This window comes from Cetorhinus maximus, chromosome 1, assembly GCF_964194155.1.
Source record: "Cetorhinus maximus chromosome 1, sCetMax3.hap1.1, whole genome shotgun sequence".
In the NCBI taxonomy this organism is placed as follows: Eukaryota; Metazoa; Chordata; class Chondrichthyes; order Lamniformes; family Cetorhinidae; genus Cetorhinus; species Cetorhinus maximus.
In genome coordinates, this window is record NC_135879.1 from 144,569,460 (window position 1) to 144,596,408 (window position 26,949).

The following is a 26,949-nucleotide window of genomic DNA, read 5'->3' on the forward strand; positions in this document are numbered from 1 at the left end:
TAAATACATTTTGCAAGTTCAATAATGTTAAAATTCTTAAAAGGCTTCTTAAAATTCTTAATTGAAGCAAACCTTTTTAAATGTGAAAAGTAAGTTAGCCCCATAAGTTGAGCAAACGCTCCCTGATTGGAAGAACAGAGGCTTGAGACTTAGACTTTTTTCCGCTTGAAATTTCCATGCCCAGCCAAGGAGTAGATGTGTGATCCACCTGAGGGTCTGGCCTAGAATCAGGACCTAGAACCCTGAAAATTCATTTTTTCAGTGTAATGATTTCATTGTGATCCCATCACTAAAAGGACCACAGAGGCAACTACAAAGCATTTCTGGAAGGGACCAACCTGCCTCTCCCCTATTTTGGACCCTCTCAACTGGACTTCCCAAGAGGAGGAATGCCCCAAAACCACTGAAGGCATTGGTCCCACCCTTTACCTCACAAAATTGGCGACATCAGTGTTGAAGATTGGGAATAGTCCGATCCTAGTATTTATGCCAAAATTTGCTGCCTCACAATATACTGTTTAGAACTCTTAGATGATTCCTACAGCAGCCTGATATAACCCCAAAGAACTTATACATTCTAAAGATGTAACTGTATTTCATTGGAAATGTTTTAATCACAGATAATTTGAAGGCAACCAGGATATTGGTGTTAATATAAATAAATATTAATGGTGCAAAGTAGATGAATTTTAATGGATATTTACAATATATTCTGCTTAAGACCGGAGAAAATAAGGATTCTCTCATTCCAGTATTGTGAACCATTGATCTATTGTTTTGTACAGAAACCAAGATATGAGATAAGATGGAGAGTCATTGAATCAATAAGTCCAGATGGACATGAATATATTTATGTTGACCCAATGCAACTTCCCTATGATACACGATGGGAATTTCCTAGGGATGGGCTTGTCCTTGGTAAGTCTTCATTCCTTTGGATCTTAGAGGTACTCTTTTTAAACCATGAATCCTACTAATTACTACTTGCAACTGCTCAAATATAAGGTGACAGGACTGTTGAACTGTAATGCAAAATGCTGCTTAACCTTTTAAGTAAGGTAAGCTTTTCACTCCTTTCAGCCTTGGTTCAGTGATAGCACTCTGAGTTACAAGGTCAGGGGTTCAAATCCCACTCCAAAGACTGGAGCATAAAACACTAGGTGGACACTGTCAACAAGGTTGTCTTTATGATGAGATGTTAAACTGAGGTCTTGCACCTCAAGTGAACATTAAAGGTCCCTTGGCACTGTTCATTGTTGAACAGGAGAGTTCTCACTGATGCCCTGGCCAATTCCTCTAGCAATATAATTGTAACAGATTATCTGGTCATCATCTCATTGCTGTTTCTGGGACCTTGTTGTGCAAAGATTTGGTGCCTCATTTCCGACTGATGAAAGGTGCTATATAAATGCAGGTCCTTTCCTTTCTTTTAATCAGGGCTTCTGCCATTAGCAATATGTAATCCCCCTGTAATTACCTAAAAGTCACTATAATAAAGTAGAATTCTAGGAAACTATAGCAGACACTTCAACCCAATTGGTCCCTATGGTACCCTTAATACTAAACCAATTTAGTTTCTTTTTCCTAGGTGCGTGAAAAGTGCTGTTTCTCTTAGAAAGTTACATAGTACATCATCACACACTTTTTTTTACAAAACAAATAATCAAGCTTAATTTACAATCTGGAATGGAATTTGACCATCTTGACTTTTTTGTTCTGTCAGCTCTGGTAGTTTACGATAATGTCCAGAATCATAAATTATTTATTAAATTATTATTACTACTTTAATTATTATATTCTTTGTGCTTTTTTAAGGACGAATTCTTGGGTCTGGAGCCTTTGGAAAGGTAGTTGAAGGAACTGCGTACGGCTTAAGTCGCTCACAGCCTGTTATGAAAGTCGCCGTAAAAATGTTGAAGCGTAAGTTACCCTATGTTATTCATTGCACAGCTGGGCTTAGTCCGACATCAGTTTACTTTGAGGAAATCTTATAAACTGCTGTAATACATTTTTATATGGGTTTTTTGGTATATGTGAAACAAATTTGATTTTCTTTTATGGGAGTTGCCAGTTTACAGAGATAAATATTTCATTAAGTGCTGTGCCAGCAGGCTGGAAGAGACAAGTGGAAAACACACTTCCTCATGTGTGGGAAGCTAGATTACAGGCAGAGCTATTTTAAATTGTTCTATTGCACTTTGTCATGGAATTGAAAGAGACTTAGGAGCAGCTATAACATAATGGTTGGTAGAGGAAGACTGACAAAAGGGAAGAAAAGAAATAATATTAAACAATCTTTAAAAAATGATCCAAATATATGCCTTGCCATTTAATGTTATTTGCTTTCAAAAAGTAAGGTATTTTGATAAATTTGTAATTTTGTTTCAATAAAAAGTACATATCTTACAAATTTTGAATTGTGTTATTAACAGTGCCATTTTCAATTAGCCTTTTACAGCTGACTTGTATTTCAAATGTTTTCACAGCTACAGCTCGATCTAGTGAGAAGCAGGCCTTGATGTCAGAGCTGAAGATAATGACTCATCTGGGCCCACATTTAAACATTGTCAACCTGCTAGGAGCTTGTACCAAAACAGGTGAGTTTTGTTTTTCATGTTATTTCCCCTGTTCCCCCCCCCGCCCCGTCCCTCCACCTTTTCTTTGTATTGTGGTCTGAATCCATCTTTAGAATAGGAACTATAAACATTACAAGGTATCAAGTTGAGATTAGACCATAAGACCATAAGACGTAGGAGCAGAAGTAGGTTATTCGGCCCATCGAGTCTGCTCCACCATTCAATGTGATCATGGCTGATCTAATTCTCAACTCCACTTTCCTGCCTTTACCCCATAACCCTTGATTCCCTTACTGATTAAAAATCTGTCTATCTCAGCTTTGAATATACTTAACGACCCAGTCTCTACAGTCCTCTGCGGTAAAGAATTCCACAGATTAACAACCCTCTGGGAGAAGAAATTCCTCCTCACCCCTGTCTCAAATGACCAATCCATCCTTGTACCACTGAACACAACATCGAGGAAAATTTGTTTTATTCTGAAATGCATGGTACTAATTTTATTTTTCTATCCACTAGGTCCTATCTACATTATCACTGAATACTGTTTCTATGGCGATCTGGTAAACTACCTGCATAAGAACAGGGACAGCTTTATAAATCGATACTCTGAAAAAGGAAAAAAGGAAATGGATATTTTTGGCATAAACCCTGCTGATGAAAGCACAAGAAGGTGAGTGAGTTGAATGACTAAATAGGAATACAGCCTCTTATAATTTACTTTTTAACAAGATTATAATAAGATCAATCAATTCAATTTATCATCTTAACAAAGTGCTCTCTTTAAACAAACCATGATATCACTTGATTGATTTGCACACATTAACAGTAATGTGCGGACCTAGTGAGAGCTCTTCATAACAGAGTTACTAAGCAAAGACCTACTTTCAGAGACCCGATGTGGTCTCTGGCCATCCAGGGGAACCATAAACATGTTCGTTGTTGCATGAGAAATCCAAAAGAGTATAGAACAATGCAAAGAGCTCTACATGGCCTTTATTGATCTGCCAAAGACCTTTGACTCCATGAATCACGAATACCCTTGGGAAAGTCCTCCAGAGACTTGGATGTCCAGTAAAATTTGTTACTATCCTGCGACTCCTGCATGATGGTATGACAGCAACCACCCTTTGCAATGGAATGGAGACCGAGCCCTTTCATATCCAGATGGGCGTCAAGTAATGCTGTGTGATTGTAGCAACACTCTTCACTATTTACCTCAGTCTGGTCATGGAACTCACTCCTGGCCAACTTTCACATGGGGTCATGATTGAGTTTGGACTCGATGGGAAGCCACAGGCTGAGAGACAAGACTAGGGTGACTTTCTAGCGCATCCATGACTTATAACATACTGACGACTGCGCTGTTGTGGGCCAACTGCAAGTGACATTCAGACCACTGTCAAACTGTTCAACTCTGCATACAATAGGGCTGGCCTCTCACTCAACATGAGCAAGACCAAAATCCTCCACCAGCCGTCCCCCAGACAAGTATCTCCGTCTTCATTGTTGTTGTTGGGGAGACTTTAGAAGTCATTGAACACTTCCCATATCTCAGCTGCTACTGTTATTAAGTGGCCACCATCGAAGTGGAAATCCAGTACAAGATCAGCTGTGCCAGCCCAGTCTTCCAAAAATTGCACAACTGGGTCTTTGATAACAGAGATTTCCAAAAGAGGACAAGTGTTTAACCTACAACACTATTGTTGCCTTCTATATGGCAGTGAGACTTGGTCCCCTTCCAAAGAAACCTCCGGGTGCTGGAGAATTTCCACCAGCGGTGTCTCCTCAGGATACTCAAAGTCAAGTGGGAAGATAGACAAGCAAACTCCCGCATTTTTGTTGTCTTGCAACCATGATCATATTGAATCAATTGGTCTGGATACTGCATCCGACGCAGTTCCACTTTTCACAGTTAAAGGATGGCATCCGATTTTGAGGAAGACAGAGAAAATGTTTTTGGACACTCTGAATACCTCATTAAAAAGGAGACTAAATTACATTGGTGTGCAGGAGAAGCTAATCTTGCCATGTGGCAGCACCTCATCCAATAAGCTGCACGCAGTTAGAAGCTGACCTCATTAACTCTGCTGTGGAAAGCAACAAAAGCGGAAGGAGAGAGAGTGAAAACCTCTGAAGGCTTGAGAGCGTCCCTTCCTCATGGTAACTTCTGTCCTCTCTGTCCAAAGAGCTGTGGCTCCAGGATTAACCTGCTGAGTCACCTGAGGACACACAAGCCTGGCAGGCATCACCCTCGTTTCGAGGGACTGATAATGATGACTTTTATTATATCCTGAATGGGTTTTTTAAAGCTAGTAAATGAAAGGCATGAAAACTAAATAATTGGTAAATTCAACATTTCCATTTAACTGTTATTAAATTCAAGTTAATTATAATATATCAGAATGCATAGAAAATGAATCAAGAGTCCTTTTCAAGTCCTATAACCAACTTTAAAACATTTAAATAGTAGCTTGACTCAATTAATGGCATACTCACTTCTGAATCAAAAGGTTATGTTTATGGACTTGGGCACTATTTGAGGCTTTGAGCATATAATCCAGGCTGGGACTCTAGTATAGTTTTGAAGGAGTGCAGTGCTGTTAGATGTGCTATTATTTGAATAGGATGTTAGCCAAAACTTGTTCCAATCATTCAAATGGTTGTTCCTGATACCATAGCATCATTCAGAGGAGATCGGCAAGTTCCCTTAATGTCATGGCTAACATTCCTCCTAACCAACATATTCAAAACTCAAATTAAATTCTTTTCATTGCTGTTTGTGCTATTCTGCTGTTATCTTGCCCTACATGGTATCTGTCACTGTACTTCAATGTATTTCATATGTGAGACATTTCTAAAAGACCTGATAAGGTGCTGTATGTACGTACCTTTTTGAAATTGAATGAAGGACACAACAACATTAGAGGGTAACATTGGTCATTGCCATGAAATGTGCTCATAGTGAGGTGGCAGCCTTTTTAAACCATGGTCGATTTTCTTTCTAGCCAGTGTGCGTTGACTGTATTTTGTGCTCATAGTGAAGATCAATTTCTTCCCAAAATTGCAGCTAATACAGCAAGGACCATTATCTAAAAAGATGGGGGTAAAGATCCTGCAGTGGCTAATGCAAAAGTGTTAAAGGTTACTGTATGATATCCAGAACAAGCCTCTGGAATTAGGAAAGTTGCTTGTGTGTTGAAGATTAAAGTTATGCTATTGTATCTGTAGTTATGTGATCTTGTCCTTTGAGAACAATGGGGACTACATGGACATGAAACAGGCTGAAAGCACCCAATATGTGCCAATGTTGGAAAGGAAAGGCAGTTCCAAATACACCGACATACAGCAGTATATGTACGACCACCCACCATCACAGAAAAATAAGTCATTGACAGGTAAGAGCCAGCTACCCTCTTGTTCTATTTTATTCAATGATACTTGAAGCATGGTGGACTTGTGAGAACATCTGACTGAAGAAGAAGAGCTGAGCCCAGTAACTGACTGGATTGGAAATTACTTCTGAATCAGTATTGATCATTTTGTAGAAATTAGTACCCCTCAAAACATAGGGCAGAATTTTCCTATTGGCGTGCGGGGGTGGGCCCCGCACGTCCACACCTAAAATGACGCACAGTGATGTTAGGCGAGCGTCCCGACGTCACCCCGTGCCATGGCGATATTTCCCTGGGTGGGCGCGCGATGATGTCCGACACGCGCCGCCATTAATTAATGGGCCACTTAATACCCTTGACTCACCAATCGATGCCGATTTTTCGGTGCCCGTGCAATCTTCGGGTTGGCACACAGGCGCAAAGGGCAGGCGGTTAGGACACATTCGTATAAACCTCATCCACACATGTGGCCACTGGGGTCTTGAGTGTGCACTGTCAAGCATTTGTTTTTGAAAGTTTTTGAAACTTGCCTGTGTGATCTGCAATACTTCAAAACGCATACCAGCTGCTTTTTCTGGACTCCTAACCTTCAGGTCATCACTTTGCAGTGAGGAATCTTTTCTGGGCCTGCAGGTTTCAGGAAGCCTTCCCTTAGCCTGGGAATGGGAGCTGAACTATCCACTGGAGGCAGCTCCTCTGAGGAGGAAGGGAGGACTAGAACGGGGAGGAGGCCAGGAGTGCAAATTCAGCCTCCAGTGCAGCCACCTTTGGGAGGATAGGCGCAGGCACAAGGGGCGCAGGGCCAAGAGGTAGTCCAAGGCGGAAGGGGCCGCAGAAGACACCACTATCCTGCTGCCAGGGTATACAGGCGGCGAAGCAGCTACTCAGTATGCCTGAGCTACAGTGCCGAAGGAGGCTCCGTCTCTCAAGGGAGACAGTCAACTATATCTGTCAGATGATAGAGCCTGAGATCTCCGTGAACTTCTGTGGGTGGATACCCCAATACAGTGGCTCTAAAGGTCACAGCTGCCCTCAACTTCTATGCCTCTGGCACCTTCCAGGGCTCAGTGGATTATCTTTGTGGTGTCTCCTAATCAGCTGTCCACACTTGTGTCAAGCAGGTTACAGACGCTCTGTTCAGGTGTGCATTGACCTTCATCTACTACCGTTGGGACCAGGCAAGCCAGACACAGTGAGCCAGAGGCTTCGCAGCCATTGCTGGCTTCCCCAGTGCCCAGGGTGCAATAGACTGTACACATGTGGCCATCAAGGTGCCAGCAGGTGAGCCCGGTGCCTTCGTCAACAGGAAGGGCTTCCACTCCATGAACGTGCAGATAGTGTGTGACCACAGGATGCTGATTCTACAAGTCTGTGCAAGGTACCCAGGCAGCTCCCACGACGCCTACATCCTCAGACACTCCCAGGTGCCGAGTGCTCCAGCCCGGCTGGATGGATGGCTGCTGGGTGACAAGGGTTATCCCCTCAGAAGGTGGCTCATGACGCCTCTCCGCCATCCAAGAACAGAAGCTGAACAGCGGTACAATAGGAGCCACGCCTCCACAAGGGCTGTGGTGGAGAGAACCATTGGTCTTCTCAAGATGCGCTTCCGATGCCTGGACTGCTTAGGGGGCGCACTCCAGTACCCCCAGATCATGTATCGCTGATAGTGGTTGCATGCTGTGCTCTCCACAGTCTTGCACTAGAAATGGGGGACGCTGTGGACGATGAAGACGTTGACGCAGTGGCTGCTGCTGCACACGATGAGTCCAGCAGTGAGTCTGAGGATGACCATGCACAGAGAAATGCTGAGGGGGTAGACACTGACCTGAGCATACTCCAGGGAGGCAGGGACACCCAGGATGCTTTAATCCAACGAGCCTTCAGCTAGCACACCACATATGGACCTCCAGGACAAGCCTGGGCTGCAGGCTCGATACTTGACACCTAAGTGCAAAATCTGCCTGGTTAGGAACAGTTACTAATGGCCTTGTTAATAAAGCTGAATGTCAAACAACTCACTCATTACAGTTTTGGAAACCATACACATGCAGAAGAAAAGAGGCAACCTCAGCCATGGTGACATGTCTGAATTTAATATGTCAAGCAAACCAACTTATTCCAAAAAAAAAACAATATTGTTACAAATCAAAACAAATCATCTCAGGCAAACACAAAAGCACCAGTGATAAACCCGTGGTGTGCCTAAGGTGCCTTATTCTTACGTTTTTGGGTGCTACGTCTTGGTGCTGCCGCGTCGCTGGGAGTGGCATCTGAGACAGCCTGCTGACTCTGCTGCCTGTTGGCCTTGATGACCTTGGCAGTTGTCCTCTGGGCCGTGGAGCCTGTGCTGGCCCCGCCTGGGAGGGAGCTGCCAGTTCCACAGATGGCATCTCCCCAGTCGTCACAGCCTCACCGGATGCTACGGTCACTGGCAGAGGGGCAGAGGAGCAGACGCCCTCATCCGGAGCGCCCTGAGAGGAGCGTGCAGAGACAACAGGCAGCTGCTGCGTCAACGTGAGGTCGCTTCGGACCTCCCTGCTCACCGTGGGATGGATGGGCACCGAGCTGGGAACGTTGATGCCCAGACCATCTCCCACATGGCACTGACCAGCTGAGGTCAATGCCGATGTGAGGGCTTGCTGGTCCGAGCGCATCCCCAGGAAGCCCTGATGGGTCTCCCGGAGGAGGCTCTCCACGAGAGTCACCACTCTCTCCATGGAGGACACATAGTGCTCGGACATGTGGCTCATTGCTTCAGTGATCGTCCACGTTGACTCCTCCTCCACGGATACCATGCCAAGCATAGCCACATGTATCTCCCCCAGACGCTCCCGCACACCCAGCCGCATTTCTTGCACCTGCTGCGTTGCGGACAACTCCAGAGGCACATCATCAGGCACCGACTAAGCATGTGCCTGGTCCTCTGCAGTCCTCCGACAGCTGGCACCATGGGCACTCTTTGTCTCTGCCAGCTCCTCTAGCAACTGTGAAGCGTCCTCACTGCTGTGCCCCGGGACACTAGCTGATGTTCTAATTCCCGCTGAGGTGCTAGTATCTGCGCTGGTGCCTGCCTTGCAGAAATGGTGTGACGCTGGTGAGACTTCAGGCCCCTGAGATGTGAGAGGAGGCCTCTGCTGTCCCTCCTCATGGCCCTGCTCCGATGATGCTGAAAGGAAGAACAAGGACAGTGGATCAGTCAACGTGGAGACAATGTCAATGTGCATCCCTGTCCCCCGGATCATTATGCGCTCATCCTTCCATAACTAATGGCCAAGCCATGTTGCAAAACTAAATCAATTAACATTCAGCACTGCTATGGCTGTTGGGAGAACAATGCTGACCTCACTGTTGGGCATAAATACTGGGCCATGGCACCCCAGCCTCACCGACACCAGTGGACCTTGACGCATGGTGCCTCTCCAGATCCAGGACCTCCTGCTCGAAGGGGCTAAGAATGGCGATCTGCACCTGGCCGCCACCAGTCCTTGCACGCTCTGCTGCGTTATGAGCATTCTTCTCCTGAAAATGAGAGACGAGCATTGATTAGTGCAAATTACACATGGACTCTCTTCGCACACAGCCCACCCCAACCAGAGTGGGACATATCAGGGCTCCCGTGTCTTCTCACCCTGCTGCTGCTGAAACACTCACACAAAGATGCTCGGCCTGCTCCCTACACGCCCCCCCCACCCCCCACCACCCCACCCTTGGCCACATGCTGCCTACATTACATTAGGCACCACATGGTATATCTTTCCATAGCAAGGAGGCGCAAGCACGTGGAGCACAGAGGGCAGCAGATGGTTCATTGCCAAGCCTCCTTGAAGCTCCCTTCCTAGCATGTCATCACCCTGACTTTGACATGTCCTGGAGTTCAAACACTACGCCTAGGTACAGCTCCTCCAGGTTGCCCCCACACCAGTCATGTGGGGTTCAATGTAACACACACATGCTGTGGGTGCAAAATGCATCTCTTCATCACCCTCTCAGGCTGACCTCAGCATGGGCAATATCTGCTGGCCCACCCAGTAAAGGACAAATGCCGTCAATGATTCGATGAAGTCACTACAATCAGACTTGGGGGTGTGGTGGAGCAGGGGAGTAAGCCGACCTGCTGGGTTACATGACCAATGCCAACATGGTACTCCCCCTGCCAGAGCGCAACAAATTGTTGAAGCGATTGTGACACTGGACCCAGGTGCGCCGCACCACGTCGTGGGAGCTCACCACCTCCGCCACCTCCTCCCAGCCACATTTCATCATGTCGGGGAGCCTCCTCCTCCCATCCTGGGGAACCAGCACTTCCCATCGTGCTGCCACCTCCTCGAGGAGGGCAGCAAGGCAGCCTTCCGAAAAACGAGAGGCACACTGGCCTCCTGCCCTACCCTCCGGCCTGGCCTGTCCCGCTGCCACCCTCCAGCTTCACCTGCTCCGCTGGCCTACCCTCCGGACTGACCTGCTCAATAGAAGCCCTCTGGTGAGCCCTTCCACTTGACATTGTGAGCAGCCTTGCAAAGGCTGCCAGCGCTTTATATAAGTAGGCCGCCGGATTGCCACTGGACCCGACAGACAGTGCACTCCTGCCGCCGCCTGCCCGCTCCCACTATCCTTGGGAGTCACGCATTACACTGGGTGGGCCTTAATTGGCCCGCCACGTATAATGATAGTGCAGACCCGATCCTGGGCGGCGATCGGGTCTGTGCCCACCCGCGCCCGCTCGACCCCCCCCTCCCCCCGCTGACCAGAAAATTCAGTCCATAGTGAGTTGAAATTTTGTTGTAGTTGAATCTTCTGAACCTTATTTGTGCAATTGTCTTAAATTTATTGCAAAAACAATTGCCATAATATATAGCACCTTTGAAGTAGCAAAAATGCCCCAAGCTGTTTCACATGAGCGTTATCAAACAAAAACTTACACTGAGCCACAAAGGAGATATTCGAGCTGAAGACCTTTAAAAAAAATACCTTAAAAGAGGCAGGAGCAGTTGAGAGGTGGAGAGGTTTAGGGAGGGGAGCTTAGGGCATTAGCAGCTGAAGGCACAGCCACTAGTGGTGTAGTGATTACAATTGTGGATGTATGTAAGTGGCCAGAATTAGATAAGTGCAGATATCTCAGAGGGTTTAGGGCTGGAGGAGGTTAGAGAAATAGGGAGGGGCAAGGTCATGGGGGGGATTGAAAACATGTATGAGAGTTTTAAAATCAAGGCCTTGCTCAATCTGGAGCCAATGTGGGTCAATGTACACTGGGGCGATGGATGAGTGGAACTTGGTGTAAGTGAGCAGAATAGGCAGCAGAATTCTGAATGACCTTAAGCTTGTGAAGGATGGCAGGTGGGAGGCCAGCCTGGAACGCATTGGAATGCATTGAAATCTAGAGGTAACAAAGGTGTGGTGACGATTTCAGCAGCAGATAAACTGAGACAGGGGCAGAGTGGGGCTGCTGGCTATTTATATAATAGTTTTTAAAATAATGCAATTTCTAAGAATTTAAGGAGGTAAAGGCTGCATAGAAAATGCTTCATATTTTGTTTCCATTTTTGTTTATGAATAAGGGATGCGATTAAATAAATTGCCTTAAAATACACCATAGCATTAGTTGCAAATGATAGAACCCTTCACACAATGGCGGCTTTCCTCCAATAAGTGCTGCTTCGGGTTGGGAAGTAGTGCTCACTGGTGACTGGATAAAGTCACTTCACTTATTCCCAGCTCTAAGGAGCAATATCCAGTTCCCCATTCTTGCTCTTTTTCATTAAACCTCTCGCTTCATTCAGATTGTTTATTGGCCATTATTATGTAAGTAAATGCAAGCTCATGATCACGTCCCATAGCTAACATTTATCATTTATTCCACAGAGACTACTGAAACCTGGAACCCTCTCTTAGATGACAACTCAGACGGCCTCTCTTTCATGGATCTAATCAGCTTCACCTTCCAAGTTGCACAAGGAATGGAGTTTCTGGCTTCTAAAAATGTATGTATAGATTGTTTTACACAAATAACTATTAATGCAGGTCCACAAATGCTCTGATTTTATTTTGACAGGGAATCTAATACGATTTGCCTTTATGGTGTAGTAAAATTGGAATTTTTGCTCTTTGTTTTTACACAGTGTGTACATCGTGATCTGGCAGCTCGTAATGTTCTCCTAGCACAAGGAAAGATTGTCAAGATCTGTGACTTTGGTCTGGCACGAGACATCATGCATGACTCTAACTATGTTTCTAAAGGCAGTGTGAGTACCAGACATGTCATCTCAGATCTGAAAATACTTTCATAACAAATTCTGCAATCTGAGAAGAAAGAAAAGTAAAAAGACTTTTCAAGCATGGCTGTGTCTTAGATCAGCAATTGCAAAATCTCTATTATTGTGTTTTTGTAGTGACTGCAAGAGTAAAGGCTGCATTGAACTGTAGCTATGCAACTGTTGCAGTACAGGTTCTTATAATTCCAATGTTAGGCTTTAATCTTAGGTTCTACACTATTGTTTACTCTCGTCTTATAACTGTTGTATAATGTCATGTTAACAATAGCCTATTTAAATGATTGTCACTTTTAAAGTCAACTTGGATCTTTTCAATTTTTGTTTTCAGACCTTCCTACCAGTTAAATGGATGGCTCCCGAAAGCATATTTGACAATCTGTACACTTCATTAAGTGATGTCTGGTCTTATGGCATTCTTCTGTGGGAAATATTCTCCTTGGGTATGTGCAAGCTATGTAAATGATATTAACCTCCTTATATTCTAACAACAAATTCACTTTTTATAAATAGCTGTTTTATGGAACCATATTCAATGTATAATCCATATTTTTGGGAGTAAGGATCGGTAAATACTTTGGGAGACAGATCACAGTGCAGTCTGGGTGATTGCTACCCTAATAGCAACATCTTCCAATAAAAGTCAGGAAGGTCCAAGTACCTTTGTTGCCTTTCTGCGTCCTAACACATACTGAATGCAATTGTATTGCCCTTACCCCCAGCCTGACTGAGAACTGGCAACTCAGCATAGACCATGATCTGAACCTGGGGCATCTGGTCTGTAGGGATCAATTATTACTATCTTTCACCAGTTGACCCATCCTAGGAATAGATGCCTCCCTTTTTGGTAGGAAAACACCTAGGTCACTGTGTGGGCCATTACTTTACTAAACTGTGTTGTTGCTATTTCTAACGTACTGCTCACGATTTAAAAGATTGAAGAACTTGCTTCAAGACATTTTGTGAAAGATTTTGTGATTTAGTTAGAAATAATTTTCAGCTGTATTAAATAATTAAGGTATTAATTTTCACTATATTCAAATATAAATTTCAATTATTTACATATTAGATTTCCCTAATTTTGGTAATTCGGCATTTTTTTTAAGTTAATAACTGATTTCTCAATGAAACTGAAAATTCAGTTTTAATTTAATTGGTTAAGACTAGTTTTCTGCATGATCCATGGTAACTGCTGAAAAGATTATAGTAGCCATTTGAAGCTTTTAATGTCAACAATGAATAGCTGTCCTACAGCTTTTTAGGTAAAATAATCTCATCTCTCATGATTTCTAACTGGATTATCTTGTCTGTTTTAGGTGGCACACCGTATCCAGGAATGATGGTGGATTCCAACTTTTACAACAAGATAAAGAGTGGATACAGGATGACTAAACCAGAACATGCTTCTTCAGATGTGTATGTTTACAGCTGATAAGCTGTTGGCTTTTAGTTTCCAAAAGAAAATAACACAAATAATTAACTGTCTTGAATTTTAAAGCTAAATTTGTGTTTCCTGTTTGAATCCTCCTCTATGTAGCTATGACCTGATGGTGAAGTGTTGGAATAGTGAGCCCGAGAAGAGGCCTTCCTTTACACATCTGGCTGAAATTGTTGGCAGCTTGTTGCCAGAGAACTACAAGAAGGTTTGTTCTTTTGCTTGTAGTACAAGACCAGAGTTTTAGTTAACAGAGACCATGGTAATCAGTGGGGAAAGAACCTCGGTTACTGCTATTCCTAAAATGAAATCATCCTCACTAGATCACAAGATAGATACAAATGAGGAAGACCATTCACCCCATCTTGATTCATCCGTCCAGAAAGATCACAAGGTTCCCCATTACAATATTAAACTGTTTCCTAAATTGTATCAAGACTTCTGCCTTGAATTACATTAATCTAAGTAGAAGTCCCATCCCTGTGTTGATCGCATTTTGTGCAGAAGGACATCCTTATATCTGTCCTAATTTTTCCTTTTAATTGTTTGAACTTGTGGCTCTTTGTCCTACATTCACTGTCTCTTTGCGACAGAAACTGTTATTTTGGTAGTAACACATTTTCTTTGCTACAAAGCGACTAATCATGTAATTTACTGAGCTATTGAAAATATTTCATTCAGGAGCTGGCCCCGTGACTCATTGGGCTAAATCATCAATACCACATTTCTAATAATTTGTGCCTCAAGGATTCAGGCAATTGCTACCATTTTGAACCATGTTAAATGTGAAAAAAAAGGACTGTTAATGATGGCACGTCCTGAAAAGGTGGAATGCTACCTGACAGTAATAGATGACCTGATCAGGCATTTAGTAGGCATCAAGTAGGCCAAATCTAGACACTGCTTGTTGCTAGGGACTCAGCTTGCCCTGTTTGTCATTGTTGTGAATAATATTGATGAATGATTCATAGGGTGTCTCCCTTAGTGCAGAAGCTCATTTTATCCAAATATAAACTTTGTTTACAAGCCCTCTAATTATGTTTTTTTCTGACTGAACAGAGCTACAAACAAATGAACGATGACTTTCTGAAGAGTGACCATCCTGCTGTTGCTCGCATGCGAGCAGAATCCAGTGAGTCTTACATTGGAGTTACCTACACCAATGAAGATAAAAAGAAAGATCGGGAAAGTGGATTTGATGAGCAAAGGCTAAGTGCTGACAGTGGATACATCATCCCACTGCCTGACATTGACCCAGTCACAGACAGCGAACCTGGTTCTGCAAGAAACAGGCACAGGTACAAGTATAATAATATGTACCACAAGATGAAGCATGCTCTAGCGTGTCCTAGTGTGGCTGGAAAATCTCAGTTGTTTCACTGTAAGCTAGATAAGTATATCAGTTGGACCATTTTATCATGAAGACCCAGAAGGCAGCAATGGTGGTGTCTCTTAGCCGCAGCAATTGTCCAACTTATCTGGATTAAATTCCATTTGCCACTGATCAGCCCATCTGACCAGCCGTCTATATCCTCCTAAGGCTATCCTCCTCACTATGTACCACCCCACCAATTTTCATGCCATCTGCGAACTTACTGATCAACCCTCCTACATTCAAGTCTAAGTCATTACATATACCACAGACAGCAAGGGACCCAACACCGATCCCTGTGGAACCCCACTGGGCACAGGCATCCAGTCACAAAAACACCCCTCGACCATCACCTTCTGTTTCCTGCCACTCAGCGAATTCTGGATCCAATTTGCCAAATTACCTTGGATCCCATGGGCTCTTACCTTTGTTATCAGTCTCCCATGCGGGACCTTATCAAAAGCCTTGCTGAAGTAGACTACGTCAAATGCATTGCCCTCATCTACACACCTGGTCACCTCTTCGAAAAATTCAATCAAATTGGTCAGACATGACCTCCCCTTGACAAAACCATGCTGACTGTCCTTGATTATTCCTTGCCTCTCCAAGTGTAGATTAATTCCATCCCTCAGAATTGCTTCCAATAGTTTCCCCACCACTGAGGTTAGACTGATTGGTGTGTAGTTCCCTGGTTTATCCCTTCCTCCCTTCTTGAATAATGGTAGGACATTGACTGTACTCTAGTCCTCTGGCACCTCACCTGTGGCCATAGAGGTATTGAAAATTATTCCTAGCACCCCTGCTATCTCCTCCCTTGCCTCACTCAGCAGCCTGGGATAAATTTCATCCAGGTCTGGAGATTTATCTACTTTTAAGCCTGCCAGACCACTTAGAACCTCCTCCCTTTCTATGCTAATTTCTTTGATTATATCACAGTCGTTCTGCCTGATTTCCATACCCATGTTGCCCCTCTCATTTGTGAACACTGACACAGAGTATTCATTTAGAACCCTACCTACTTCTTCTGGCTCCACACACAAATTACCTCTATGGCCCCTAATGGGCCCTACTCTTTCCCTAGTTATCCTCTTACTCATAATGTACTTGTAAAATAACTTCGGATTTTCCTTTATTTTACCTGCCAATGTTTTTTTGCTCTCCTAATTTCCTTTTTAAATTCCCCTTGACACATTCTATACTCCTCTGTTTTGAGCCCTCGGTATCTGCCATAAGGCTCCCTCTTTCTCTTTATCCAACCCTGTATATACCTCGACATCCAGGGTTCCCTGGATTTATTGGCCCCACCCTTTATCTTTACTGGAATATATTGGCCCTGTACTCTCCCTATTTCCTTTTTGAATGAGTCCCACTGCTCTGACGCAGATAGAAGTAGCTGCTCCCAGTCCACTCTGGCCAAATCATATCTGATCTTATTAAAATCGGCCTTCCTCTAATTTAGAACTCTGATTTCTGGCCCATCCTTGTCCTTTTCCATAACAACCTTGAATCTAATGGAATTATGATCACTATCAGCAAAATGCTCCCCCACTGATACCTCTACCACTTCATTCCCTAAAAGCCTGGCTTCATTCCCTAAAATTAAGTCCAGCACTACCCCCTCTCTTGTAGGACCTTCTGTGTACTGGCTTAAAAAACTCTCCTGGATGCATTTTAAAATGCCACTCTCTCTCAACCTATCACACTATGACTAACCCAGTTAATGTTGAGGAAGTTGAAATACCCCACTATTGCTACCCTATTATTTTTATACTTCTCTGAAATTTGCCTACATATCTGCTCTTCTATTTCTCTCTGACTGTTTGGGGGCCTATAGTACACTCCCAGCAATGTGATTGCTCCTTTTTTGTTTGTAAGTTCTACCCACATGGCTTCATTTGAGGAGCCTTCTAAGATGTCATCCCTCCTTACTGCTGTAATTGATTCCTTGATCAATATTGCGATACCTCCTCTTTTACTTCCTTCCTTGCGTCGTCTGAAGACCCTATATCCTGGAATGTTGAGCTGCCAATCCTGCCCCTCTCTCAACCATGGGTAGCATTTTCCGGTCGGCGAGTAGGGGCGGGGCCCGCTCGCTGACGCGCAAAATGATGCGGGGATACGTCGGGCATGTGTCCCAACGTCACCCTGCGTCATTTAGATTCTCAGTTCGGTGTGCACGCAACCAATTTGGCTGCGTGCCCACTGAACTGTCAACAGCCTATTAAGGCCATTAAAAAATTAATTAAGATGATTAAGGGACCTGCCCATCCAACCTTAAGGTTGACAGACAGGCCGGGAGCCCTGGCGAGCTGCGGAAAAAACATGAAACCTCATCCACAGGTGGGATGAGGTTTCATGAGGGTATTTAAATTTTTATGACAAAAACAAAAACAAAAATACCTGGAAAAACTCAGCAGGTCTGGCAGCATCGGTGGAAAGGAGCACAGTTGACGTTTCGAGTCCTCGTGACCCTTCAACAGAACTAAGTAAAAATAGAAAAGGGGTGAAATATAAGCTGGTTTAAGGGGGCGGTTGGGACAAGAAGAGCTAGGTAGAGGGCCAGTGATAGGTGGAGATAACCAAAAGATGTCACAGATAAAAGGACAAAGAGGTGTTAAAGGTGGTGATATTATCTAAAGGAATGTGCTAATTAAGGGTAGAAAGCAGGACAAGCAAGGTACAGATAGCCCTAGTGGGGGTGGGGTGGGGTGAAGGAATCTAAAAAGGCTAAAAGGTAGAGATAAAACAATGGATGGAAATACATTTAAAAATAATGGAAATAGGTGGGAAAGGAAAAATCTATATAAATTATTGGAAAAAACAAAAAGGAGGGGGAAAAAATGGAAAGGGGGTGGGGATGGAGGAGAGAGTTCATGATCTAAAATTATTGAACTCAATATTCAGTCCAGAAGGCTGTAAAGTGCCTAGTCGGAAGATGAGGTGCTGTTCCTCCAGTTTGTGTTGAGCTTTACTGGAACAATGCAGCAAGCCAAGGACGGACATGTGGGCATGAGAGCAGGGTGGAGTGTTGAGATGGCAAGCGACAGGGAGGTCTGGGTAATGCTTGCGGACGGACCGAAGGTGTTCTGCAAAGCGGTCACCCAGACTGCGTTTGGTCTCTCCAATGTAGAGGAAACTGTTTCAATAAAAGTTATGGACATGTCCCAACTCATGTGACAGTGTCACATGAGGGGACATGGCAGGGAAATTTTTTTGTCACCTTCATTTAAAGTTTTCAATTGGAGCCGATCTCCATGAGGCAGCACTTTGCCTCAGGGAGATCTGTGCACTCTTTCGCGCGCATGCGTGAAACAGTGCACTCCCGGCTGAGGGAATCATCCCTGCTCGCACAGGGAGCGCATAGTGCTTCCTGGCGGATGTCACACTCGGTGGACCTTAATTGGCCCACCCACACAAAATGGTGGCGCCCCCCCCCCCCTCCGGACCGGGGGCGCTGATTGGAAGGCCGCCCGCTCCCGTACTTCCCCCTCAATGGGGGGAAAATGTTGTCCCAGTGTCTCTGTGACAGCAATGACATCACACTTCCATGTGTTAATTTGTGCCCTCAACTCATCTGCCTTATCCGTCAGACTCCTTGCATTAAAATTAATACCATCCGACCTTGCCAAACCTCTTTGTGCCTTAACTGGTCTATAATTTCTATGCCTTCCACACTCACTTGCTCTCTCTTCTATTTTCGGCTGCGCATCTCCCCCTGCTGAACCTCCTCTCAGGATCCCATCCCCCTGTCGAGTTACATTAATATTGCCTGTTAACTAGTTGTAGTGATGCTTTGTTAAAGGAGAGACATTTTAGGGCGCATAAAACAATAGTTGTAATATATGTTCATCCTCCCTGGCAATATAAAAGCACATCTCCAAACTGGAGCTTTCAATCCATGTAGGGCCCATTGTAGAAATGCTGTTTGTCGGTTCACCCTACCCTAAGAAATACATTGCTTAAATGCTCTGCAAGCTATTACAACAGTGCCATTGCTTCCATATCTGATGGGTATTCACTTTCAGTTTTCACACAAAACAATTACTGGAAATAAACGAGTATACAGGAAAGAATCTTAGTTACCAAAGGTGCCAGAGGAAAGTTTATCATCTAGTTTGTTTGACTGTTCAGAGAAAGCATGTTTTAGCTTAATTCAAGGAATATTTTTGAAATTCGAATATATATTTCCCTAAGTTTTTACATTTCCCTTCCTTTAGGATGCCATGCATCATTCCTGGTTTAAAGGGCAGGAAGCAATCTGTTTCCTATCCTCTTCAAATGTCATGTTGTTATCTGTTGTTAATGGATGATGCCAGAAAGACTTCCATTATTTTTTATTGAACCTAAACAATTGGAAACTCACTACAGAGTGAATCGTGACATACTCACCACACCATGCCAGTCTATGGCTCAGCACAGTACACAAACTCATTGTACTACCAGGGTATTTGCTTATATTACTCTTGCTTGCCTTTTATTTTGACACTGTCTTTCCTTTGCAGTTCCCAGACGTCCGAAGAAAGTGCGATAGAGACAGGTTCCAGCAGCTCAACTTTTATAAAGCGTGAGGATGAAACCATAGAAGACATGGAAATGATGGATGACGTAGCAATCGATCCCTCAGACCTGGCAGAAGACAGCTTCCTGTAACCAGTTACATTTATTGTGGGAAAATAAACTGCATCTTATTACAGACATGACTTTCTTTATAACCACTTTTTGAGGCATCCCCAAGGAGAGAACTTCGAGATGGGAACTTGATGGCATATCTCATAACAGGGCCCAGCTTGTCAAGCAATCCTGAGAAAACAATATGATTTCTATTGCAGTACATATCATGTGCATATTTCAGTGCATTATTTTTCTATTATGGTACTCACTATAGTGTTTTTTAGTGTGTTGCACACTGCTATTCCCATGAACTAAACATAAGGCTATACAAAGTTAGTTGTGTGTTTCAAAGGCCCTTTGCTACATGGAAGATGGTTCCTTTATTCAGATAATTGACTACATTTATTATTTTAGTGGTTTGTACATACACAATGATAACCATTACTAAGAATGTATGCTGATGTTGCGTCATACCATTATCCCTGTAGCAGTAGATAGACAATGGCTATATCGCTCCCCAGGTGGGTTACAATAAGTTGTTTATCATTGTGTTCAAATTCCAGCGCACATCATCACCGAACATGTGTTCTCTTCAGTGCTCACTTCCTACTCATTATGAATTATGATGTTTCTTTTGCAAAGCACAATTTTTTGGAAGTTATTACATGTAAAGAACACATTGCATCATTGCAAGATTCTACACTTGACTGTTTCAATTGCTTGTACAAATTCAGGAAATCCATAAAAGACTACAAAAATGGAGCAGCCCTATTGCACCATACATTTTAAAGCTACGACTTTGGAACCCACTGGTATCACTGGGTTGAACCTAAGTCTAAATGGACCTGTTTGTTAATGCAACTGCCATATGATTGAAAGATTTACCAAGCTTGGAAAACTGACGTAGTTGACCAGCTGTATGAATGCATTTGAGGAATAATGAAGAAGATTGTTGCCGAACAAGGTTCTCTTTCAAGTGAGCTGAAAGGAAAAGCAAAGTGCCTCTTCTTTGAGTCAGGAGCTAATGGACAAAACTGGCACCAGAAGAATTCTTTTCTTTAAATGTAAACAAATTGTACCAACACAGTAAGGGTCGAAAATCTTAAAGAGATTCCTTGCCCGCAACCATTCCAACCAAGGGGGTGCCACAAAGCCCAGAATTCCACATGTAAATATTGTAAATGCTGTCATATTGACTGATATGCTGGAAGTCAATTGGTTTCCAGGCACCATAAGATGTTGATTGAATAGATGATGTGATATCACACTGGTGTAGGAGAAGAGCTCAATAGATAATCCAGAGTCTGAAGCTGGAAAAATGAAATATATTACATAATACTGTCCAGAACTGACATCTTTACAATGTATTTGTGGTGGATGGACTTTCTGATCAAATATGAAATCATCATGTAGTGGCAGGTGTATTATTGAATGGTTTTCTTGTAATAACTCATGCATTGAATAATTTGATGGTAATAGCTCTTTTAAGAGCACAATGTGTTCATACATATTCCTGACATTTACAAACAGCAAGTTCCAGGTATGACAAGAATGATTGAGTTTTGTTTGTGTACTGCAAGGGAAGGCCTTTATAATCCATCCAGGACCTGGATTAAGTTTTCTGATTTTCTGTGTACACCATATTTACGTATGTAGATACCATGGAAACTTCCAGAGTTGGTCATTAGTTTGAAATCCTCTGAGAAAGTATTTGTCAACTCAACTCAATTAACAACCATTATCTACATTTATATAATCACTTCCTAATCTGTTGAGTTAAATTCAAATTGCTCATCAAGTTTTCCTACATGAATTGCTTCATATAAACATTGTCATTGAGATAAACTAGAAGATTAGCAAACTCCACTGTGGGCCCCCCTCATTACTCATTTGGCTTGCTCCTAATTCAGTGAGACGCTACACATGCACATCTATCTTTGATTAAACCAAGTGCATAATGACCCTTTCCAGCTCTAAGGTGTATTGACTTTCAATAAGACATCATTGTTACTGAGCTTTTTATTTTTATATTTTCTTGCCTTCTAGCATCCTTGTTATTGCAATACACAGCAGATCCACTGGACATGACTGACATACTCTAACTTCTGAGGTACTGCGATATAATATACATTCCATAGCACATTATACTTTATGTATTAATCGTGGCATTATAGAATAATCACAGAGGGAAACTGGCAACAAACTACTTTTCCAACTGCATCCACTTGTCTAGGCACATATTCTGATGTTAGCGATGTTACACATCTCTTAATGCTCAGGCCAATGTTGGAAATCATAAAACATTTTCCTCCATATCCAGTATTAAAAAAACAAATCACGTGTCAAGTGACAATTGGAACACACATAAATATTATAAAATGTAAGATAAAATGTAAAGAAAATAATACGTAATTTTACAGGCTTAATTGTTCAATGTTTCCATTTAAAGAAGGATTTCAGACAATACCTTAAATGAGCAAGTTAATGCAGCAGAAGAAATTGACGTAGCATTACCCACGAAACATGACTTTAGCTTTGAATGGCTTGAATGTTAAAATGTGGTTAAATTTTATCCAATGGTCTTACTCAGTGACAAGGGTCATTGGATATATATAATGATGTTATACATCATTTCTGTGTGTATATATATATATATATGTATTTCAGTGTAGTCATCTGAGTTACTGCCATACATTTATGTCTAGCTGTATCACTGCCTATGTTTATATTTTTGACTGTGATGTACTCCACAGGCACGTTACATGTTGCACTTTTGAATGTCTAAAGAAAAATTATATTTTAAAATTTACAAAAAAAAGTAAAATGATTTCAAAGGGATCGAATTGTGAATGCGTGGCTGGACTGTATGTAGGTTAAAGTCTCAAACATTTTATTATGATGAAATTACACAAAGTTTTAAAGACCTTTTTTTTAAAAAAATCTTTATGTTACATCAAATACACATTGTCTAAACTGAGAATCTCTATTTCAATAAATTCAGATGAATTTATTCATTGAGCTTGTTCCATCTTTCCCTCTCTCTTACCGTAAAATGAACATTATACTTATCCATTTCTGATTGTGCCGTTAGTAAATCCCTCCATAATAATGTTACCTCCACAATGTCTGAAATTTGTGACAGACAACTAATTGTGGCTGTGCAATAACATACATAGTGGGGAGAGGCAAAGCTGTCCCTGCGTGTGCCTCATGTACAAAAAATATGTAATGCACAGAGTAAGACTTCCCCCATTGTAACAGTTCATTTTTCAAATGGTGTTAACCATCTAAACGTACATGCTTAGATCGAAGAATATACTTTATATTCGGGTCTATTTCATCTTTTGGGTGACTGATGGCAGTATACGCTGGTTGACTGTCCATCCTGGCGAAGGGGCCCTGGCGATTTTGAGTCCCAATCTCTAATAAATCTAGCGGGCGAACTATGGGATGTCAATCAGGCATCCTGGTGCAACCTGCTGGGTTAAGGCCTTAAGAATGGCCCAAGTGTGCTGTAAAGTGGGAGTGGGAGAGGGGTATACCCAGAGCATTAGGCACCAGTTATTTTTATGGTCCCACGAGGCCACTTGGTTCTATCATCTGCGGAACTTGTCAGTGTCTACATTGCACAAGCTCCTAACAGTTTCAACCAAAACTGGCAAACAGGGTCCTGCATCATGGGGCCCCAATATCCATATGAACATAGGCTGAATGCTTGAAACAGGTGGGCACTTTGGACACCCACTGGTAGGTCTCTTTGAAATGGAGCCAGAGGTATTGCTGGCATTAATGGTCCCACTAAGCCTAGTGCTATCATCATAGGTCATGGTTAACAGGTAAGACTGTCAAAATTGGGTCCATTGACTTCAACATTTTCAGTCAATCATCTTGGGATGAACTGTACATAAATATTTATACATTATATCACGATCACTAACTTTTTAGCCTGGATGCCTTAATGGCTTACTGCTTGTTGGCTTCTACTACAATGTTGCTACAGAGAAATGGAGTAACAGCATACTGGTGAATTTTACTGCTTTGATTTAAATGTTAATAATGATTTTAATGCTATTGTTTTACTTCAGGATTTGAATGGTAGCAAAAGAAGCAGAGAGGAGATGAGAATTTTATTTTACACAGGAAGATGTTATCATCTGGAATGCACGCCTATAACCACTATAACTAGATTAAATAGTAACTTTCCAAAGGGAATTGAATATATTCTTGAAAATGCAAAATTTGCAGGTCAATGGAGGAAGAACAGAGGTGTTGAACTATTTGGATAGCTCTTTCAAAGAACCAGCACAAGCACGATGGGTGGAAGGCCTTCCTCTGTGCTGTAAGATTCTATGATTTTAGATACAAAAGTGTTGAAGATTCAGTGTCAAGGCTTTTGATGCCTAAATTGTTCAAGTAAATCACTACTTGGCTGTTCCAAAAATTAAACTGGTACAAAGACCTCCTAATGCAGTGACACTGGGCAGGATCTTTAGGTCGGTGAGTGGGGGGCGGGGCTCGCTTTCCGACGCGTAAAATGATGCGGGATGACCCATCGGGTGGAACTCCCGACGTCACCCCACATCATCTCCATTTTCAGGTCGGAGGGGGCGCAGCCAAATCAGCTGTGTGCCCGCCGACTTGTCAACGCCCTGGCGGGCTTCAGAAAAAGCATGAAACCTCATCCACAGGCGGCATGAGGTTTCATGAGGGTTTTTAAAAATTTAATAAATGTTTGAGTTAAAGTGATCAACATGTCCCAACTCATGTGACAGTGTCACATGAGGGGACATGTCAGGGAATTTTTTCAACATTTACCCTCAAAGTTTTAATTCTGAGCTGATCTCCCTGAGGCTGCACTTAGCCTCAGGGAGATCAGTGTGCTCTTCTGCGCGCATGTTTCCTGGCGGACGTCGCGCTGGGCTGGCCTTAATTGGCCCGCCCATGTAAAGTGGCGGTGCGTCCCTGATCGGGGGGCTGCCGATCAGAGGCGTGCCTGCCCATGTCCGCTCCTGCACTTCCCCCCTGACGGAGGGAAAATTCTTCCCACTGATCTTTGCATTTCTATGCATCAAATACCCATAGTCACCTATTCAACTGAACAAACATTGTAGAGCACTGAAAGAGTGAACTGATTCTTCAGTGGATGTTTTGCACAAATGTAAGTTGCCTTTAATTGGGTGCTCATTAAAAGACGTTTACTATAAACACCAGCAGAAAACAGCGGATGCAAGTGGGGCGAGGTTGTGGTATCTTCCTTTACATCTGTTCATTCTTGCGCAGACCACTGGCTCCTGTCCTATCTCATCTTGTTCCCCTAACTGATAAATTATGTCTCATTAGGCCCTGTTCTTCCACTAGCTCCTTTATTCTACTAACTGATTAAATAATGCTACGCACTTATCAGATGGCATCCCTGTGAGAAAGCTGCATTGTCTCCTAAATTCACAACGGACTCTGAAGGCATTATTTGTGGACTGCTTCAAAGTCAATATAGCCTTAATACTATTAAGCTATGTGGAAAAATGATGTCAACTTCCAATTCAACGAAAGTATTAGAAATGCTTATACTATATTCGGAGTGCCTATTGACAGCACTGTGTCAGACATTTCTTTAACTGAATTCAAATTCACATGGTAGGATTTGAAATCACGTCTTTGGATTATGAGTTCCAGACACTGAAGGAGTCATCCTAAAGCAGGGATGAAAGATAGAATACGCTGTTCATCACCTCAAAACATCCCATGATGCTTCATAACCTATTAAGTACTTAGGCAGTATAGTCACTAATTTAGGTACATCTGGGTCACACAAATGGTAATGAGGTGAATGACCAGATAATCTGTCCTTGTGCTGGTAGGTGAGGGATAAATTTCCCACTTCCTGTGTGGCGCAATAAACAATCACTTTGTCCACATCACAGTGGTGTCAATAGACACAGCTGCTGTTGGGCCAACTGACAAACAAAATCTTTTCTTTCTTTCATGGGTTGTGGGCATTGCTGGCAAGGCAGCATTTGTTGCCCCTCAACAAAAATAAAAATACCTGGAAAAACTCAGCAGGTCTGGCAGCATCTGCGGAGAGGAACACAGTTAACGTTATCCAGCTCTACCTGTCCCACACCCACCCCTTAAACCAGCTTATATTTCACCTCTTTTCTATTTTTACTTAGTTCTGTTAAAGAGTCATACAGACTCGAAACGTTAACTGTGTTCCTCTCCGCAGATGCTGCCAGACCTGCTGAGTTTTTCCAGGTATTTTTATTTTTGTTTTGGATTTCCAGCATCCGCAGTTTTTTGCTTTTATCTTATTTGTTGCCCCTCCCTAATTTCCCTTGAAATGAATGCCTTACTAGGTTATTTCAGCGGACAGTTAAGGGAAGGATGGCACATTTCCTTCCCTAAAGGGCATTAGTGAACCAGATGGGTTTTTATAACAATCAGTGATAGTTTCATGGTCACTTTACTGAGTCTAGATTTATATTCCAGATTTATTAATTGAATTTAAATTCCACCAGCTGCTATAGTGGGATTTGAACACATGCCCAGGGCCTGGGCCACTGCCTGCCCTACTGTTGTATCACTGCCCATAGTATGTTTTACTTCAACCTGAAGAATCATCTGATTTGCTCATCCCAAAATAGACAGAAGCAAGAGGAGGGAAAAAAATGAGAAAAGGAGGAAAGCCATCAATCCGCATTGCTAGGCTGAATTTTAACTTTTGGACTTGCTTGCAGTGGAAGAGGCTGACAGTGATTCAGAAATGCAGAAGCTTGTGGAGCGGGTTTTGCCATGGCTCTTCAGCTCAACCAATTGGAGGGACAGGCCTGATGGCGACTCACATCTGACCATGCAATCCTGTATTTCACACAATTTGATTCTGTTAGGGCTTCAAATGGAAAGCGTGTAGTGACAAGAGATTTTCAAATAAAGAATTTTAAACCATTGGTGAAGGAAGGGAAGTAGCAGAAAAATAAAATTGAGGTTCAGAAGATTGCTTGAATAGTTTAAAACCCAAAGAGCATGGGATCTTTCCTTCAGCTTCTTCCTTGGCACAGTGAGGCATTCGATTCAATAGCTGAGACAGACAAATGAGGGTGGATTCCTGTTTCAATTCTTAGCCTGTGTTGCATTTGGTGAATTGCTTTTCTTTCCCCTTCATCTTGCCTTTTTCCTCTCTATTTTTCTTCCTTAGTGAAAGGTCATATTTTCGCAATCAGCTCCCTCTCAGTTGTCACAATGACACACTATCTTCCTTATTCCAGTTTAAAAAAAACTGTTCACAACATTTAATAACAAT

General features: G+C 42.8%; 1 protein-coding gene across 2 annotated transcripts in view; it reads left to right on the top strand.

The window, feature by feature from the left end:
* The window catches only part of pdgfra (platelet-derived growth factor receptor, alpha polypeptide), a 59,715-nt gene extending 39,876 nt beyond the window's left edge, over window positions 1-19,839 (top strand). For both annotated transcript variants that reach the window (XM_078547924.1, XM_078547918.1), the window contains exons 12-23: window positions 786-918; window positions 1,816-1,920; window positions 2,487-2,597; window positions 3,096-3,249; window positions 5,808-5,974; window positions 11,828-11,946; window positions 12,085-12,207; window positions 12,566-12,677; window positions 13,551-13,650; window positions 13,772-13,877; window positions 14,729-14,967; window positions 19,544-19,839. In XM_078547924.1, coding sequence (XP_078404050.1) covers window positions 786-918; window positions 1,816-1,920; window positions 2,487-2,597; window positions 3,096-3,249; window positions 5,808-5,974; window positions 11,828-11,946; window positions 12,085-12,207; window positions 12,566-12,677; window positions 13,551-13,650; window positions 13,772-13,877; window positions 14,729-14,967; window positions 19,544-19,691 — 1,617 coding nt within the window. In that variant the 3' untranslated portion in view covers window positions 19,692-19,839. The remainder of the gene's footprint in view (window positions 1-785; window positions 919-1,815; window positions 1,921-2,486; window positions 2,598-3,095; window positions 3,250-5,807; window positions 5,975-11,827; window positions 11,947-12,084; window positions 12,208-12,565; window positions 12,678-13,550; window positions 13,651-13,771; window positions 13,878-14,728; window positions 14,968-19,543) is intronic.
* The last annotated feature ends 7,110 nt before the right edge of the window (window positions 19,840-26,949 follow it).